At 35.4% G+C, this 19206-nt stretch overlaps 1 protein-coding gene and 1 long non-coding RNA gene across 5 annotated transcripts in view; one reads left to right on the top strand and one right to left on the bottom strand.

Annotated features, from left to right (window-relative positions):
- LOC145513035 (uncharacterized) overlaps window positions 1-907 on the bottom strand; it is a 266458-nt gene extending 265551 nt beyond the window's left edge. The window contains exon 1 of one of the 4 annotated variants that reach the window (XR_014059094.1): window positions 11-286. Coding sequence is in view for 1 of the 4 variants with exons in the window: in XM_081508133.1 (XP_081364259.1) it covers window positions 11-283 (273 nt within the window). In the remaining 3 variants the exon portion in view is untranslated. Of the gene's footprint in view, window positions 1-10 lie in introns of all 4 variants that reach the window. The other 3 variants (XR_014059103.1, XR_014059110.1, XM_081508133.1) reach the window with 3 other exon arrangements.
- Window positions 287-11487, top strand: LOC145513099 (uncharacterized). The gene is made up of 3 exons (XR_014059123.1): window positions 287-438; window positions 7793-7857; window positions 7963-11487. It is a non-coding gene; the product is annotated as an uncharacterized LOC145513099 (long non-coding RNA).
- The last annotated feature ends 7719 nt before the right edge of the window (window positions 11488-19206 follow it).

The following is a 19206-nucleotide window of genomic DNA, read 5'->3' as shown; positions in this document are numbered from 1 at the left end:
TGTCACCTACCTTTTCGAGTCCCGCCCCAACAAGGGTCCTCCTTTCCAGGGTTCTTTGAGCTCGGCTCTGAAGCAAAAAACAAGACCGAGTTCGGTTTTTGGAGCAGAAAATGAACAGGTGCGAGCTGATACTGGCGACCACGCTCTCCTGACAGGCGAGGGGTTGGGGCGGTGGGGGGGAGGCGTGCAGGGCGGAGTCCTCACGGAGCTGGCACAGCTCGCAGTTCATGTGATTCCGGATCGCAGCGCAGGCGCAGAGCGCCTGCGCTTGGATCGCCACCATCTTGAATCCAAGCGTCTTGCAGGGGCTTCAGCACATGGCGGGACGTGAAATGTCCGCGCAGCTGTTTTACAGGAGGGACTCTGCTCTGATGGGCTGGTGCCAAACCTCTACACGCGGCACCCTGTGAGCAAGTGACACACGACTGAGCACAAGAGGTTAGACCTTAGATCTAGACCTCGTCTAGAGTCCATCTTATTTTTTTGCTCAGGTCTCCAGTGAGCTGTGCTGGTGACATATGTGCAAATAGCGATGCTGTAAGAAAATTCAGATTTTGTGGGAAAAGCAAAGGTGATGGGAAAGTTAACAGAGCAAACATAAAATGGTCTCGTACTATGCATCACTTCATAGTTCCATAAGCGACCTGATTCATAAAGTTCAATGTGAAAGTGAAGTCGCTCAGTCGTGTCCGACTCTTTGCGACCCCATGGACTGTAGCCTACCAGGCTCCTTTGTCCATGGGATTTTCCAGGCAAGAGTACTGGAGTGGGTTGCCATTGCCTCCTCCTTTCTCTGCTATGTGCCAAAAACCAGGGCCACACTCAGGTCTGAGTTACCAGTCCCGGGGACCAGGAGCTGGGTCAGCCAGCCCGTCTCACAGCGCCCTCCGCTGTGCATCTTAGTTCAATAAGCAAATATATATTGAGCACCTAGTCACCACTCTGTGTTTTGGGAGTTCAAATCCATTGTTTTGATTTGATATTTTAATTAAATTTCTATAAGTATGATAAAGACCACAAAGGATAAAAAATATTCATACATATTTTCTGTACCCGCAACTCACAGAGATCATGTTTTTTAGAAGCTATTAATATATGTATAGTAAATCAACTTATTAAGGAGAGATGTTTCAATATTCACTTACATAACAAATCTCCAGTCCCAGGTGTTATAGTTTCTGCTAAAAGCCCTCAGTCAGTAATGTGTTAAGAAGAAGAGTTGAAGGGTAAAATAAGTTTAAAATATTACTTTCATTTCTCAGGGCTTTTAATGTGCATACTTACATTTTTTATTTGTAGGAAACGGAAGTGGGCAGTATTTTCATATCCTGTTTGCTCATAGAACTGTTTTTTCTCAGAGTAGCAGTGAACTTAGTTGTTCTAGTGTTCTGGGGGAAAAAAAATAAAGGCAGGGAGGAAAAGCAGTAATAGGTTAAGGGAAAGGCCTTAAAGGCTAAAGAAAAACTCACTTTTCAATGAAACCTATGCATAATAAGTAGTAGTAATTTTAGTAATTCCCCCTTTCTTTCTTTTCTTCCTTTTTCACCACACAAATAATCTTGTGCTGCTTTTTTGGTTTTGTGTTAAGCATAGTCAAGTTTTATTTTTTATATAATTTTTAATTGACTCATTGATTTTCTTTACTTGTTAATGTAAATGTGGAGTGGGAAGAGTATCTCTCTTCTAGTCAGATTTCAAGTTTTCAGTCTGTTTAGACTGAAGTATAAAACATACTCAGGGCAAAAACGTCTGTTATAACTCTCCCTTATTTTTCTGAGCTCTTTTGTTTCACTAAGATTTGGACCAGGTAATTCTTTACTAAGTTCATCAGCATTTTGATGTTTCCATAAAGTTTTTGTTTTCTTTTTTTAAAATAAACATTTCATTTGTTTTCAATGGAGAAAGTTTTTTGGATACACTGGCTTTCCATAACTATACCTCAGATACCATTATGTACATTACATTTAAAAACTTTTAATAATACAGGAAGGAATTTATTTATACTTAGGTTATGAATATTAGTGAAAAATATTAATTCAAATGTTCAGAAGTAGTATTGTAATAGAGAAGAGAGATCAGGTTCAACTTCACATACAAATAAGGACGAGTGAGGATTTATGCCAAAAAGTTGGGTGAGGAGGTCTGTGGATGGAAAATTACTTAGAGGAGATACTAAGAAGAAGAACTCTGGTTAAAACAACTTAAAAAGATTCTTGCTGAAGACAGGCCAGGGGATCATACATCAAGGATGGAGGACCCAATTACTTCCATTCTCATCCTTGTTCACCTAGCTGGAGCCATAATAATATAGAAGAGCAAAATTTGCCACCCTAAATTATCTCTTTGGTGGGCAGATTATTTCAAGCTAAAAACAATCAAGACCTAAAAAGAAAAAAAAAAGTACCTTCTCCCTAACTGCCTAATTTTTTTTTTTTTTTCGGATAAATGGCCTCTTGCTAGAAAAAAGCCATAACCAGAGATATCTGTAAAGAATATGGGGTAGGGGACTCTCTGGCCTAGAAACCACTCTATATCCCATTGTCTGCATGGCCCAGCAAATGATTTCACCAAATATTTGCTTTACCATCTTCATGTGAATTGCCTTACTCCCCTTGGATGTCCTAAACCACCACTCCCAACATCCTTTTTTGTCTTTATTTGAAGATAGTATTTAAGGTGAGGGTTTTTGCTATTTTGTTGAGTTACTCAGTTTTCCTGGATCTTTCCTATGTATACCTGGTATTAAACTTTTATCTAATTTTCCCCTGTTAATCTGGCTAATGCAAATTTAATTCTTAAATCAGTCAGAAGAACCTAGAAAGATAGAGGAAAATGTCTTTCTTCCCTGACAATAATTTGTTGGCTGTAATTTGCAGACATCAACCTGCTCCTCAGGAACCCAGTTCAATTCCTGGGTTGGGAAGATCCCCTGGAGAAGGGAAAGGCTACCCACTCCAGTATTCTGGCCTAGAGAATTTCACGGACTGTGTAGTCCACAGGGTCACAAAGAGTCGGACATGACTGAGTCACTTTCACTTTTCAACTTCAGATAACTTTCTTGAGTCCCTCTCTCTCTTAATTTTGGTTGCTGCTCAACTGTCACCAGAGCAAAAAAAGTCTTATCAACCATTCTCAATTTAAGTAGCATCTTGCCATCTAAATTTCTAACTGCATACACTGTTTATTCTTTTCCATTGCATATATAATTCCTAGAAGTTTATATATTTTTGGTATTTGCTTTCAACCATTTTACTGTCTTCTGGAATGTAAGCTCCAGGACTACAGAGATTTGCTGATTTTATTAAAAACTATCCTCAGCACCTAGAAGAGGTCATAAAGATAGCAAGGATTTAATGAGTATTTTCTGCCTAAATATAATCTCCTTCTGATTGGTGAGAAAATTGTGATTCACAGACTTCATAGCATGTAAGATAAAAATCTGCTACGTCTTTCCAAAAATTATATCTTTAAACATTTAGTAACATACACTTGTAAATTACTGATAATAATGTAACATTTGTTAAAACAATATAGATGTTAACAATTTTCATGTTATTTAAAATACAGAAATTATAACGTAAAAAATCCTACAATTGATAAAGAATAAAGGTGGGGGAAATCAGATATAAGAATTCAGAAATATTACAAATGCTACAATATCAAAGTGCTAGTATTGACTAAAAGATATCTAATTTTAATTTGTAATGATTTTAAAAGATGAACTATTATATACAGTTTCTCCATCATCAGACCTATGCTAAAAAGAATAAAAATTGCAGTACTCATAGATTATCTAACCCATATATAAAACTAAGTGGTACAATTCAAAGCAGTAACTGTCAGATAAAGGGTAGAGATTTCATTCTTCATCCTCTGATCTATGAATTTCCATAGCTTTATCTTGTAAAAACTTTCATGTGTCTTACATTTTCATGTGTTTTGTAAGTTGTACACTTCTTACTAATGGTGGAGGTTAGACAAGAAAGCACTTAGAAATAAATCATGCAACTTTAAAGAAAGAAAAATGCAGATGCATCGCAAAAATAGTTGTTTATAAAGCTTTTGGATGAATATGTGAAATTAGAGATAAAATAGCAGGTAGAATGATTACGTGATGAATTGGAGTATTCTGTTTTGAAAGGAAGGCAAATACTAAGCAACAAAGACAATTCTGAGACTACATAATTAAACTCTCTCATGAAAGAAAAAAAAAATTCCTCCTCTTACCCATAGTTTGAGGCTGTCTTTAGCATAAAAGATATGGTTGTAATTAGAGTGATGTACAGCACAAGTACCAAATTATGATTATTAGTGGATAAGAGACTCACATGTAGTATTTTTTGTGTTGTTAAAAATGAAAATTACATGAGCTGTCTTTGATAGAACATAATAGAATATTCTTGCTATGATGATATATTTTCTTTTTAAATGGCCTTAACTGAAAAAGCTGTAGAAGTATCTTACCTTTAGCAACTCCATTAACCACTGTCAATTAGGATCTTAAGAAATTTATGGGAACTTAAAATACAAGTGATAAAACTGTTAGAAATCACTGCAACATAACTTCTTCAAGTAAAATGTGAAACAAAAGATTTAAATTCAGGAGTATGTATATCAGTGAAATAACTAATCAACCTAATTATATAAATTACAAGCCTGATAATTCACTTGTTAGGATGCTTATTATAACAAATCTTGAAGTAAGCTGCTATCTATATTTCATTAAATTTTTGAGAAAAAATCCTTCTTGATAAGAAAGCAGTTCATTTCTTAAAAAACATTAAATCTTTGTCAACTGACTTATCTTTAGTACATGAAAGTAAGAAACTTATCAGACTTAACTTTGAAATATTCATATGTAGATTTACTGAAGCAAATATGTAGCCTCAGGAGGACTTCTGATATACCACAAACTTCTCTGCTACTTCCCCTTGATGTGTATACTTGGAGAATTTGAACTAACATTATTAATAATTAAAGAAAAAATTATTAGAAGAATAAATATGTGGTGTATTCCATGCTTGTATGGAAGCACACATATATACAAATACTTTGGTGTGTGCACACACACCCACATTGTGATGAAGCAAAATACCAATCTTCCCAATGTCACTGTGTTCTTCAGTAATATTATTTAATTCTTTAACTAACGCTTTGCAAAGGTAGGATCTAGAACTATGTAAGAAACTGGAAAACAAGATAAGTGTACAATAATGGCATAGTAAAGTCTTAAAAAAGCTATGTAGAGAGATTGAGAGTTCAGTTTCTATGAAGATGCAAACAACATTGCACTTATAGCTAAGAAACATCTGAACCAGTAGGGAAAGAATGCATGCTCCTTCAAAAGTGGCTGGCAAAGCCATCAGTTTGAGGAAGACACTGATAACATAAAAAATATGAACAGAGCTTGGGTAATATGAAAAAGTTGATAAAATTCTTAATATGGACTCTATCAAATTATAGCAAACAAAGTAAAAAGATGAGTGAAATGATTCGTATAGAAGTCTAAGAATGTCAGTATACCTGAAAATTTAAAACTTTTAAAAAATTTCCTAGGATTGCCATAACAAAATGCCAAAAACTGGGTGGCTTAAATTAATAGAAATATATTTTCTCACAGTTCCACAGGCTAGAATTTCTAAATCAAGATTTTGGTAAAGGCCAGGCTCCCTTTGAAGCCTGCAAGGGGGAACCTTTCATTGCCTGTTCCTAGCTTCTGCTGGTGGCCTTTGGTACAGTCTCTGACTCTGCCTTCACCTGGTGTGTTCCTTGTGTCTTCACATCATCTCCTTACTGTGTATGTCTATTTCTGTGTGCACGTTTTTTTCTTTTTAAAGTCCAGTGGTCATGTTGGTTTAGGGACCAATCTAATGGCCTCATTTTAAAAGGATTACTTCTGTAAAGACACTATTTCCATAACAAGATCACCTTTTGAGGTAGTTGAGGTTAGTACTTGGCCATGTCAGGGATGCTAAGGGTGGTAAGGAGACATAATCCAATCCATAACAGTTTTATTCCCAATATATTGCATAAGAAACATAAGCACTGGGCCAGTTCTAAAATTTTGGGAGGCAGCTTACAAAGGGATGAAGAAATGAACTTCAGTTGAGAATAATTCTGCTCACTAATCAGAGTGCAGAGTATCCTCTGGTGCATCACTACATTACAAAGTCTCTTCATCTATAAACAATAGTACCCCCCATAAAATTTGTGAGGATTACCATAATGCTGACCATGAGAATCCAATCTTTAAAATGCCCTGCTAATCAGTATCAGAGATGTAGCCAATGAACATACATACATACATAAACTGAACAGCAAAGTCAACCAGCCTTTATAGATGAAATATAAGACCTAGACCTTATGAGTGGTATTCTAATCAAGGGACCAAATTAACCTTCTGTCTTGCTCATGAAAAAATCCTTCCAGATGCACATAAGCAAGGTTCTTTATCTCATGATTTCAAAACCTGATTTAGTGATAAATAATTGTTTAGTACTCTCCAAATTAAAGCTATTTTAGATGCATTAAAGCATGTTTAGTTTCTTCCAGGAGATGCTGAATAATTCAGTTCAATTCAGTTGATCAGTCATGTCTGACTCTTTGCCACCCCCTGGACTGCAGCACACCAGGATTCCCTGTCCATCACCAGTTCTTGGAGCCTACTCAAACTCATGTCCACCTCATAGGTGATGCCATCCAATCATCTCATCCTCTGTCATCCCCTTCTCCTCCCGCCTTCAATCTTTCCCAGCATCAGGGTCTTTTCAGTCAGTTGTTCACATCAGGTGGCCAAAGTATTGGAGCTTCAGCATCAGCATCAGTCCTTCCAATGAATATTAAGGACTGATTTTCTTTAAGATTGACTGGTTTGATCTCCTTGGTGTCCAAGTGACTCTCAAGGGTCTTCTCCAACACCACACTTCAAAAGCATTAATTCTTTGGTGCTCAGGTTTCTTTAGAGTCCAACTCTCACTTCCATATATGAGTACTGGGAAAAATCATAGCTTCATAGCTTTAATTAGATGGACTTTTGTTGGTAAAGTAATGTCTCTACTTTTTAATATCCTGTCTAGTTTGGCCATAGCTTTTCTTCCAAGGAATAAGCTTATACACCTTTAAAAGTTCAGAGTAGAGCAACTATTATCAACTTTTTCTAAGAAATTTAAAAGCAATGATTATTAGTGCATTAATTAATTCTATAGTACTTCTAATAAGATAATATCACTCCCTGCTATAAGTATTTTACATTATTTTAGATTAAAAATGAAATCTCAACATGCTTCTTTTTGAATTCTGTTATCTATATCATTAGATAGAAAATAGGGATTTGAATTCTGTTATCTATATCATTAGATTATGCTTACAAGAGTGAAGATTCTCTCCCAAAGATTTTCAGATAAAAAATTCCTTTTTTTTCCTTGCAAACTATTATTATAAACTTACTTATTCCTGGAGTCGAATATAATCAACTCCCAGTTTAAAAGAGGTAGTATAAATGTGCCCAACCTAATGCTTATAAAACCACTGGAATTGCTTTTTTTTATTTTGCTTTGACTTTTTTTTTAAAGGAAACTTTTCATTTTATGATAACATAATTCACAGAAAATTTGGAAAGATAATGCAGCAACCCCTAGAGGACCTACACCATTTCCTATAATGTTAATATCTCACATTAGTGTGATATATTTGTTACAACTTACTAACCAATATTGATACATTATTATTAAATAAGTTCTGTGCTTTCTTTAGATTGCCTCTATTTTTAACTGATGTCTTTTTTCTGTTTTAGGATCTCATTCAGAATATGACATTTCACTTTGATGTCAAGTCTCCTTTGTCATCATGTCTCCATAGGTAGGTGTGCATTGCAACAGTTTCTCAGGTTTCACTGGTTTGAATATCTTGACAGTCTTGAGGTTACAAGTGTTTTATGTCCCTTAATTTAATGTTCTTCTCAAGGTTAGACTGGGCTTGTTGATTTTGAGAAGATAGGCACAACAGAACTAAGATGCCATTCCCACGCCATCAAGTACCTACTGTCAACAGGACTTATCAGTGATGATGTTAACCTTGATCACCTGGCTGAAGCAGTGTTTGTCAAGTTTTTCTAAGGTAAAATTGCTATTCCCCCATATTCATACTGTCCTCTTGGAAAGAAGTCACTAAGTACTACCCACACATAAAGAGTGAAGAATTTCTTGCTATATCATTTTTGTTCTGCCTGAAGAACTTTTAGCATTTTTTGTAAAATTGATGTGCTGGAAATGAATTACCTAAGCTTTTTATGATCCATGATTGTCTTTATTTGTTCTTCACTTTTGAAGAATTTATTTTACTGAATACAGAATTCTAGGTTGGTATTTTTTTTTTCTTTCAATACATTGAAGATACCACTCTCCTCTCCTCTTACTTTCATAGAAATGAAAATTCTGCTATAGCTTTTATCCTTGCTTCTCCATGGGTAAAGTGTTTCTCTCTATCCTCCTTTGACTTTTTTCAAGAATTTTCTTTTCTTTGATTTTATGCAGTTTGAATATGATATCCTAGGAATGTTGTTTTTTTTTTTTTTGGTATTGTTCCTGTTTGATGCTCTCAGCTTCTTAAATCCGTGGTTTGATGTCTGTCACTAATTTTGGAAAGTTCTCTGTCATCATTATTTCAAATATTTCTTCCACTTTGTTCTGTCTTTCTTTTGCTTGTATTTCATGTGTGTATGTGCTGTGCTTAGTAGCTCAGTCATGTCCAATTCTTTGTGAGTGTGTATAGGCTACATTAAAAAAAAAAAATTATCCTATAGTTCTTAGATGATCTCTTCTGGTTTTTTCCTCTGAATTGTATTTTGCAAAGTTTTCATTGACCTACAGTTGAGTCCATATATTCATTCCCAGTCCGTGTGCAGTTTACTGATGAACCCATCAAACGCTTTCTCTGTTACACCATTTTTTATTTCTAGAATTTTCTTCGATTTTTTTTCCTTAGAGCTTTTATCTCTCTGCTTACGTTATCCACCTATTAGAACACTTTACATATTTTTCATAATTATTTTTATAATGTCTGTCTGATAATTCCATCTGTGTCACATCTGGGTCCAATTCTGATGCTTTCTTAATTTCTTCAGAATGTATTATTTCTTGCTTTTGGTGATATCTTGATATCTTATAATATTTTGTTGAAAGCTGATCATGTTGTATCCAGTATTCAGTTATTGTATGTTAATCTAGCTACATATGCTGTGATATAGTTACCAAAGTTTTCAAATTTCTCTAGTGTCATTTTTCGTAAAGATTTTTCTCTTGGCTTGGGAGCTTCCCTATGTACTGCTCACCAAAAAGAGTCTGTGTATCGAAGTATGGAAGCTCTATCAAGTGTAATGCTATTATTATACTGAAGTTTGTTAATGGAGTGGCAGAGTGTTGTGGAGGGAATGTTATATAATCTTCTAAGTCTTACGCTTCTGGTGTGCCTGTGTCTTTGGACTGTGGTCTTCACAAGTATTTTTGTACATCCTGAGAACCAAAGAATTGATGCTTTTGAGCTGTGGTGTTGGAGAAGACTCTTAAGAGTCCCTTGGACAGCAAGGAGATCCAACCAGTCCATCCTAAAGGAAATCAGTCCTGAATATTCATTGGAAGAACTGATGCTGACGCTGAAACTCCAATACTTCAGCCACCTGATGCCAAGAACTGACTCATTTGAAACGACCCTGATGCTGGGAAAGATTGAAGGTGGGAGGAGAAGGGGACAACAGAGGATGAGGTGGTTGGGTGACATCACCGACCCAATGGATATGAGTCTGAGTAGACTCCAGGAATTGGTGATGGACAGGGAGGCCTGGCATGCTGCATTCCATGGGGTCACAAAGAGTCGGACATGACTGAGCGACTGACCTGAACAGGTGATATAATGTTTTTCTCCTTGTCCCCTACTCCCTCCCCTGGCTGCAACTTTCCTTATTTATTTAGAATTCCTGTACACACACACACACACCCTTTGGTTATATTTTCTTTTCCCCTTTTGTGAAGAAGTCTAAAGGGACAAGCGATGAGAAGCAATTCCTTTTCCTAAGATCAGATAAAGTTCAAGAATTGCACTCTGTCAAAACCCTTCTTAAAGAGTAAGCTTTAGTTAAGAGATGAGTGAAAGGAAAAATCTCTCTTAGATTTCCGTTATGAGTTTCCTGGAGGTAAAGTCCATAGAAACATCTTTCCACAGTGCTGCACGCTTTTTACTCTCATGTTAGTCAACATTCAGCACCGCACATTGTTCAAAATTACTGAGTTTATGGCTTCTGTGGCTTTTGTTCCAAGGAAGCAGACCTTAGTTGTGAATATCTAGATTCATCCATATCTCCAGAATTCAGGGTGGAAGTCTTCCCTGTAATTTCAGTTCTTTGATTATTCTAAGAAAACTTGTTGATTCTCAGTTTGTCTGACATTCTCTTATTGTAAAGATAAGTGATTATTTCCAAGCTCTCTGCATACCACAAGTGAAACTGGATGCCCCCTAAAATTAACTAGAGACTTATCATTATCGAAGTGGCTGTGGAAAAAATTTTGGTGTTGAAGGACAGGTACTCGTTAAAAATATGTAATATCTTATTTTCAGTTCTCATTCATGTCTGACTCTTAATATATTATTTTAACAACAGATGAAATGATCTTCCTAATAGGATTGCATGATAATAGGGAGAATTGTAAGACAAAGCCTAGTAAAAGTTTAGCATAATTTTTCAGTTTTTTCTCCCTTGATTTAAAAGGCAGAAGCAGGTATCACAGTTTATTGAAACAATTATGTGAGCAACATCAAAAGTTTAATGTAACCAGTAGACCAGAAGAGTATACTGCTTTCAGCATTCAGCTCAGGTTATGATAAAAAAGTTCAACTCTATGTACATTTTATTATTAAAGCTGATTTACGGTATAAAATATAATGATCACTATTTTCTTTGATATTACAGTTCATGAATTATATAGTTTTGGTATATCCATATGGAATGACTAGTAGAATCAGGAATGAAATATTTTCTGAAAATTAAAACATTTAATAGATACTTCAGTCCAGGCTCATCCTATTGATGTTAAAAAAATACTTTGTAATACTTATTTTCTTTAAATAGTATGCACAAAGTTTTCACAGTAGTTTCATTCAAAATAGTACTATCAATAGCAGTATGAATTAATTGTGATATACTCAATAATGAACAGTATACAGCAATGAAAGTTTCTGGACAATTGAAAGTTTTCATGTAGCCTTCCCCAAGTGGTGCCAGTGGTAAAGAACCTGCCTGCTAATGTAGGAGATATAAGAGACATGGGTTCGATCCCTGGGTGGGGAAGATTCCCTGGAGAAGGGCGTGGCAAGCCACTGCAGTATTCTTGCCTGGAAAATCCCATGGACAGAGGAGCCTGGCGGGCTGTAGTCCATGGGGTTGCACAGAGTTGGACATGACTGAAGTGACTTAGCACACTAGCACACATACAGCAATGAGGAAAACAAACTGCCACAATATGCAATAATATTGATGATCTTACAAGTGCAATATTGAAAGAACAAAAAGTACAAACTACACATTCTGTTTGTATAATGTGTTCAATAAGTAACCTGTATTTTAGCAATTAGGAGAGTGGTTACAATTGAGGACATAGTGGCTGGAAGGGGAATAAAGGGGAACTTCTAAGATTCTGAGGTGGTGTCCACTTAGCTCTGAACATGTTCACTCACTGAACCTTCATGAAGTTACACAATTATGATTTGTGCCCTTTTCTATAAGTATGCTATGCTTTGATGAAAAGTAGAATGTATGATTAAACTTAAAAATACTTAAACTTAAAAATATTGCTTGATGAATTAATTGTATAATTCAGAGTAGGTGATTGTCTCTATTTTATGTCCTCTACATGAAAACTTTCAATTGTCAACCTTTATTCCTGGAATTCAAATAGTTTCATGAGACATTCAAGAATTTGCAGAGTTGCAATTTATTTCACTTTTTTAGTGTCATTTTCCGTTTCATTTTTTCATATAGTCTTTGCTCCAGTCTCCCCAAATCACTTGTTATTCTTAAATATTTTTTCAGATTAAGCGAGACAGAATAAGAGACACAGATGCATAGAACAATTTTATGGACTCTGAGGGAGAAGGTGAGGGTGGGACGTTCTGGGAGAATAGCATTGAAACATGTATATTATCATATGTGAAACAGAACACCATTCCATGTTCGATGCATGAGACAAATGCTCAGGGCCAGGGCAATGGGATGACCCAGAGGGATGGGATAGGGAGGGAGGTGGGTGGGGGGTCCAGGAAGGGGAACACATATAAACCCATAGCTGATTCATGTCAATGTATGGCAAAAACTATTACAATATTGTAAAGTAATTAGCCCCCAACTAAAATAAATAAATTTATTAAAAAAAAAAAGAATATTTAAATTCCATACTCTTTAAATCATACCTCAAGGGCTACTCTTGTATTGATCCCTCCAACTCATCTTGTGTATTGCTTTTGTCAAGTACCAGTAGGAAGTAAGTAACTTGGGCCATACATACATACATACATTTAGCCTGTACATCTCTATTCTACACATTAGATTGCATCCTTGCATGTGTGTGTGTTAAGTCACTTCAGTCATGTCCAACTTTTTGTGACTCTATGGACAGTAGCCCACCAGGCTCCTCTGCCCATATTATTCTCCAGGCAAGAATACTTGAGTAGGTTGCCATGTCCTCCTCCAGGGGATCTTTCCAACCCAGGGATGGAACCCACGTCTCTTATGTCTCCTGTTTTGGAAAGCAGGTTCTTTACTACTCGCACCACCTGGGAAGCCCCAAATTGCATCCTTACTGTTATTCACATTAAAAATATGGCTCTTGTAGTAATTATGAGAGTTTACCAGCCTTCTTGGACAACTTAGCCTTCAATATTTTGCTCTCTGTGAAAACTAAGGCCATACTTGTAGAAGTTTTTGGTTGCAAGGGAAAGAAAATGACGTTAATTATAACCAAGTTATTTTTATTGAGTGAATACTAAATAATAACAAGAATTGTTAAGTCTCAAGAACCAAGGGTTCCTTAAGAGAGAAGAAATAAAGAAAGAAAGAGATGACAGCAGATATACAGCAAGATTCACACTACAGAAGCAGTGCACTAAATAACCTTCAAATTTTTTAAGGTTACGACAGTAAATGTGGGTTAAGCTTCAGGTTTCCTATGAAGACAGAAACTTTCTGGGAAATGAGAATCAGTCCATGAACTTAGATGCTTACTGTTTCAATATCCAGATCTTCCATTACTGAATACATTTATGTATTGAGTATAAAGGACTATTTATTTTCCACATATGGTCTCTTATAGGAAAGGCAGTATTTTGTTCTCTATATAAAGCAAATTCCATTTTCACATTGCAGTGAAATTATTGCATTGTAATTTGCATTGGTTAACATGAATTGTGTCAAAAAGGTTTATATTTTTAATTTATAGTATTGAATATTAATAAACATATTGGATTTACACAGAGAGTTACTAAATATCAATACATTAATTAGTAAAAGAAATATTTCTAATAGAATTTTGCAATGCAGGAATATGCAAGGCATAAACGCACAATGGATGTTAGTGTAACTTTAGAAATTATTTCACTCTAAATTTCCTTCTTTGATCCCATTAGGGTTTTCCTTTTAACCGAATCTTCTAATACTGCCAATTAAAGCAGTAAAAACAGTCTCAGAAATGTTTCCCGACCTGTTTTATTAATTAGTTTTCCACTTCAAACCAAAGTTATTTGCTACAAAGTGTTACCATTGCATGTTTAAGGTCAAAAGCAAATCAAAGGCGTATCTTTTTGTTTCTTCAGAATGTGATGGTCTGAAGTATTTGACTGAATCTGGATTGTTTATAGAGTTTGTAGATTTTATATCTTATGATCCACCTCAAATACATTGGCACAGTATAGCTACTGTTTATCACCAAACCATATATTTTCCTGATGTCAAAACACATTTTCATTCTACACTAGGAAAATACATTTTAAACAGGTAAATTCTCTCTACAGTGAACTTAAATGTATATAAAGTACATAAGTAATACATTTAGAGATTACAAGTAATTATAAAACAGTGGGAGATATAAAGTAGTTTATATGCTTAGAGTACTAAAATACTGGAATAAGATGCAATATCTTTTTTACTCTTGATAATTGTGGAGTAATATTGATAAACAAGAAAATATAATTTCTCAGTAAATCCATATCAGAATCAATACATCCTCTAAAATTACTTTCATTTAATTTCTTTTTAAGCTACATACAAGTAAACATTTAGCAAATTTTTATTGAGTGCATAAATTATGGCAGACCCTAAATTAAGACATGGGGAAACAAAGTTTAGTAAGGCACACAATAGATGATTTCATAATTCTTTAGAGACATAATTCATAGTCACAAAAGAAATGTCAACCAAGAAATGTTTTCAAAAATGAAAACTTCCCTTAATCTAAAATATCTATCAGAAAAACACATGTCCTCACAAATGAAGACATTGGAAAAAATAGCTTATAGCATTATGATATTTTAAACATGCTTTTTTGCTTATCTATGCACGCACTTTATTATTTATTTCATCCATTCAACCACAGATATTTATTGAGTACTTATATCATCAGCATCTGGTAGGGTAATGGCACATAGTTGTGTCCAGAACATACATACACAGTGTCTGTTTTCATAGAGCTTAGATTCTAGTGGAGCACTTAGGCATGGATATGTTGGGAAAGTGCGTAATTTCCTCGGATCAGTCTCATCTAAACAAAAATTTGAGGGGACAGATCAGTGTTACAGCTGGGTTACAGCTCAGAATTTTATTTGGTAAACTATGGTTAGTACAACCCTGAGGCTTGATTGCAGAGTGGCTTCCACCCATTTTGGCTCCATCTTCCTAACTTTCTGTCTCCTTGTCTCCCCTACCTTGGCCTATGCAAATTAGGGCACAATTGCACTCATTTCAGTTGCTAGCAAAGTAATGCTCAAAATTCTCCAAGTGAGGCTTCAACGGTACATGAACCAAGAACTTTCAGATATTCAAGCTGGATTTAGAAAAAGCAGAGGAACCAGAGATCAAATTGCCAACAACCATTGGATCATAGAAAATGCAAGAAAATTCCAGAAAAATATCTACTTCTGCTTCATTGATTATGCTGAAGCCTTTGACTCTGTGGATCACAACAAACTGTGGAAAGAGGTGGGAATACCAGACCACCTTACCTGCCTCCTGTAAAACTTGTATGCAGGTCAGGAAGCAACAGTTAGAACACGACATAGAACAATGGACTGGCTCAAAACTGGGAAAGGAGGACGTCAAAGCTGTATATTGTCACTCTGCTTATTTAACTTGCAGAGTACATCATGCGAGATGCCAGGCTGGATGAAGCACAAGCTAGAATCAAGATTGTGGGGAGAAACATCAACAATCTCAAATATGCAGATGAAACCACCCTATGGCTGAAAGCAAAGAGGAACTAAAGAGCTTCTTGATGAAGGTGAAAGAGGAGAGTGAAAAAGCTGGCTTAAAACTCAATATTCAAAAAACGAAAATCATGGCATCCGGTCCCATCACTTCATGGCAAATAGATGGGGAAACAATGGAAACAGTGACAGACTTTATTTTCTTGGGCTCCAAAATCACTGTGGACAGTGACTGCAGCCATGAAATTAAAAGACAGTTGCTCCTCTGAAGAAAAGCTATGACCAACCTGGACAGCATATTAAAAAGCAGAAACATTAATTTGCTGACAAAGGTCTGTCTAGTCAAAGCTCTGGTTTTTCCAGCAGTCATGTATGGATGTGAGAGTTGGACCATAAAGAAGACTGGGAGCCTTCTTTAAAAAATTGATGTTTTCAAACTGTGGTGTTGGAGAAGACTCTTAAGAATCCCTTGACTGCAAGATCCAACCAGTCAATCCTAAAGGAAATCAACCCTGAATATTCATTGGAATGACTGATATTGAAGCTGATACTCTGGTACTTTGGCCACCTGATGAGAAGAACTGACTCATTAGAAAAGACCCTGATGCTGGGAAAGATTGAAAGTGGGAGGAGGTGATGACAGAGGATGAGATGGTAGGGTGGCATCACTGACTCAATGGACATGAGTTTCAGCAAGCTCAAGGAAATGGTGAAGGACAAGGAAGCCTGACATGCTGCAGTCCATGGGGGTCACAAAGAGTTGGACAGGACTGAGTGACTGAATGACAACAACCTATTTTTAGGCAGCAAGTGGGCATGTTTGTTTCTTCTTCCTCTTTTTTCACCTGAGGTTCCCACTCAGGTCCTCGGATTTTTCCTTTGTTCCCTTTTCTTGGGCTTTTCCCCTTTCTTTGTCTGTCTTTTAGCCACTGCCATTTTAGACTTCTTTTTCTATTATAGCTGCCTAACAAATACATAATCATAAGTGCAATGATTTATGCTAAAGAAAAGAAATGATAATGTATTTAGGTCTCCAGTATCCAAAAAGATAGTTTGCCAGTGTGACTTTTTATATAGTGAAATGAAGGGTGATATGGATTAAGTAGGATCAATAATTCTGTTTTTTGGAAAGCATTTTCTCTGGTTTACAGAGCAAGATTCTCTGAAAGAAATCCTCACTATTTCTGAGTCCTTAGCACTTAAAAGCAGGAATTTACTTCTTATGATTCTAGATAATTGAGTATGGAAATATGTCCTTTGACTACACATTCCTTGTTAAGAAAGGATTCTTTTGAAAAGTCATATTAATCATTCAGACCTAAACATTTACTTACTCAGTTTTCTTGATTTAACTCCAGATTTTATGAGGTTATAGAAATACACTCTAGACGCAACTGTTTATTCTTTCATTTAATTTTTAAAATGTGGGGCATGGAGAAAGAAATAGATTATATATCTCAAAAGGATAATTTATTTGGTTTGATTTTTAACTGAGGATACTGGGTATTACTTTTGTTTTCTGAAAACATTCTGTAGTTTCCTGGAATTAGAAGCAAAGGAAATAAAGGAGTAAGCCATGAGCTGAGATAGGATACTATGCAATGTAGCAATTCAATTTGTCTCAGAATAGAAAAGCATCAATTGGCAGTTTAATTAATGTCATGATAATTCATTCTGTCTCCTTTTTTATTTCTCTTGCTGCTGGAATCAGAATGTTTGAGCTTGACTATACAGTTTTGTCTAATACATAGCACAAAATGCTATGCTGCTTTATAATCAGAGGTCTAACTTGGACTTGGAGTTTAAAGAAGTCTCCTGAGAGTGCTAAATATGAGACTACACAGGATAAATAGACATTTGTATTTGTAGTAGTGATAAAGGTGAGAGGGGAGTTGGAGGGAAGCGGTGGAAAATCCTGAAGCATGTGGACTCATTTTTTTCCAGTTCTATTGAGATGTTATTGGCATATAACATATATAAGTTTAATATGTACAACATGGTGATTGATACAGTATATATTATAAAATACTTAGCACAAAAGGTTTAGTTAATATCTCCATCCTCCTCATATATTACATTACATATCATTGTATATTACATTTTTATCTTTTGTTTCCAGTGTTAACATTAATATCTATCCTTTTAACAACTTTCAAGTATATAATACAGTACTGTTAATTGTAATTATCATGCTATACATTAGATCCCTAGAACTTATTCATCTTACAACTGAAAGTTTATACTCTTTGACCAACAACTCTCTATTTTCCCACCCTCCAGCCTCTGGTAGTCACCATCCTGCTCTCTATTTCTATGAATTTGGCATTTTTCAGATTCCACATATAAGTGAAAATATACAGTGTTTGACTTTTTCTGTCTAACGTAGTCACTTAACATAATGATGACCTCACGGTCATCTATGTCATCATTGGAAAAGGCAAGATTTCCTTCTTTTTTTTATTGCCAAATAATATTCCATTGTGTATGTGTGTGCATACATTTACTTTATCCAAATCTTGACATGAGGTCACAGACATAATCATAGGGGAGATAACTTAATACTTTGTAGTTGACATTAAACATACTGAATTGTTCTATATTTGTAATACATTAAGATATCAAATCACTGTCCTCTGCACCAGAAACTTACATAGTATTGTAGGTCAATTATACTTTAAAAAAATAAACAAAAAAATTCAGAGAAAAAGGGATTATATTACCAGAGGCAAGGGTTGACAGTAGGGGGAATTGGATGAACATAGTCAAAGGTACAACTTCCAGTTATTAGATCAGTAAGTACTAGGAATGAAACAAAGCATTACTAATACAGTTAACACCTCTACATGTTATATGTGAAAGTTGTTAGAAGAGTAAATCCTAAGAGTTCTCATCACAAGGGAAAATTTTTTTCTTTTATTTTGTATCTTTATGGAATAATGGAAGTTCACTAATGTTTTTGTGGTAATCATTTCATAAGGTATGTAAGTAAGATCACTATGCTTAAATTTATACAGTGCTATATGTCAATTATATCTCAGTAAACTAGAGGGAAGAAAAGAACACTGAACTGTGCTTAAAGCAATGAGGAGTCATTACAGGGTTTTAAACAAAAAAAAACTGAAGTAAATGTTGAAAAATAGAAGACAGAAAAATCATGTTATGAGAGAAGGTTGACTTTTGGACTCCTATTTCTCATGGTTTGTCAAGCTGACTCTGCAGAAGAGATGATTGCTAAAAGTTCCTTTCAAATTCTGTATGATAGCACATCAGAGAGATTGCACTCATGTTTTTTGGTCCCCTGCCTTTCACTGAGTCTGTTGTGGAGAAGGGGAATGTGGTTAGTTGTTCCTCTTCTTGCTTTTCTCTCTACAGATGGGGATAGTACAGTATTGCTGGGGCCAAGACAATGTTCAATCAACACACTGTCTTATTTCAAAAGAAAAACTCCATCCTACAGTTCCAGTCTCTTCATTCAACTAGTCTTATTTCAAATGTAACTTTGAGTAAGATTTAACAGAGTACAAATTTATTATCATAATTTCTACAAAATATTAAAAATGAATAATCAAAAATTTTCTAACCCCTTGAATCTGTTTTTCACTTCCATTGCATATTCATAAGGGATTTGATTTAAGTCATACCTGGCTGGCTTAGTGATTCAAGGGATTAGATCTAGTAAACATTGTGCCTGAAGAACTATGGACAGAGGTTTGTGATATTGTACAGGAGGCCATGAACAAAAACTCC

Source organism: Giraffa tippelskirchi, chromosome 1 (genome assembly GCF_054371585.1).
Source record: "Giraffa tippelskirchi isolate mGirTip1 chromosome 1, T2T-mGirTip1v1.2.pri, whole genome shotgun sequence".
Classification (NCBI taxonomy): Eukaryota; Metazoa; Chordata; class Mammalia; order Artiodactyla; family Giraffidae; genus Giraffa; species Giraffa tippelskirchi.
Note: the sequence above shows the minus strand (reverse complement) of the source record. Positions and strands in the feature narration are given on the sequence as shown.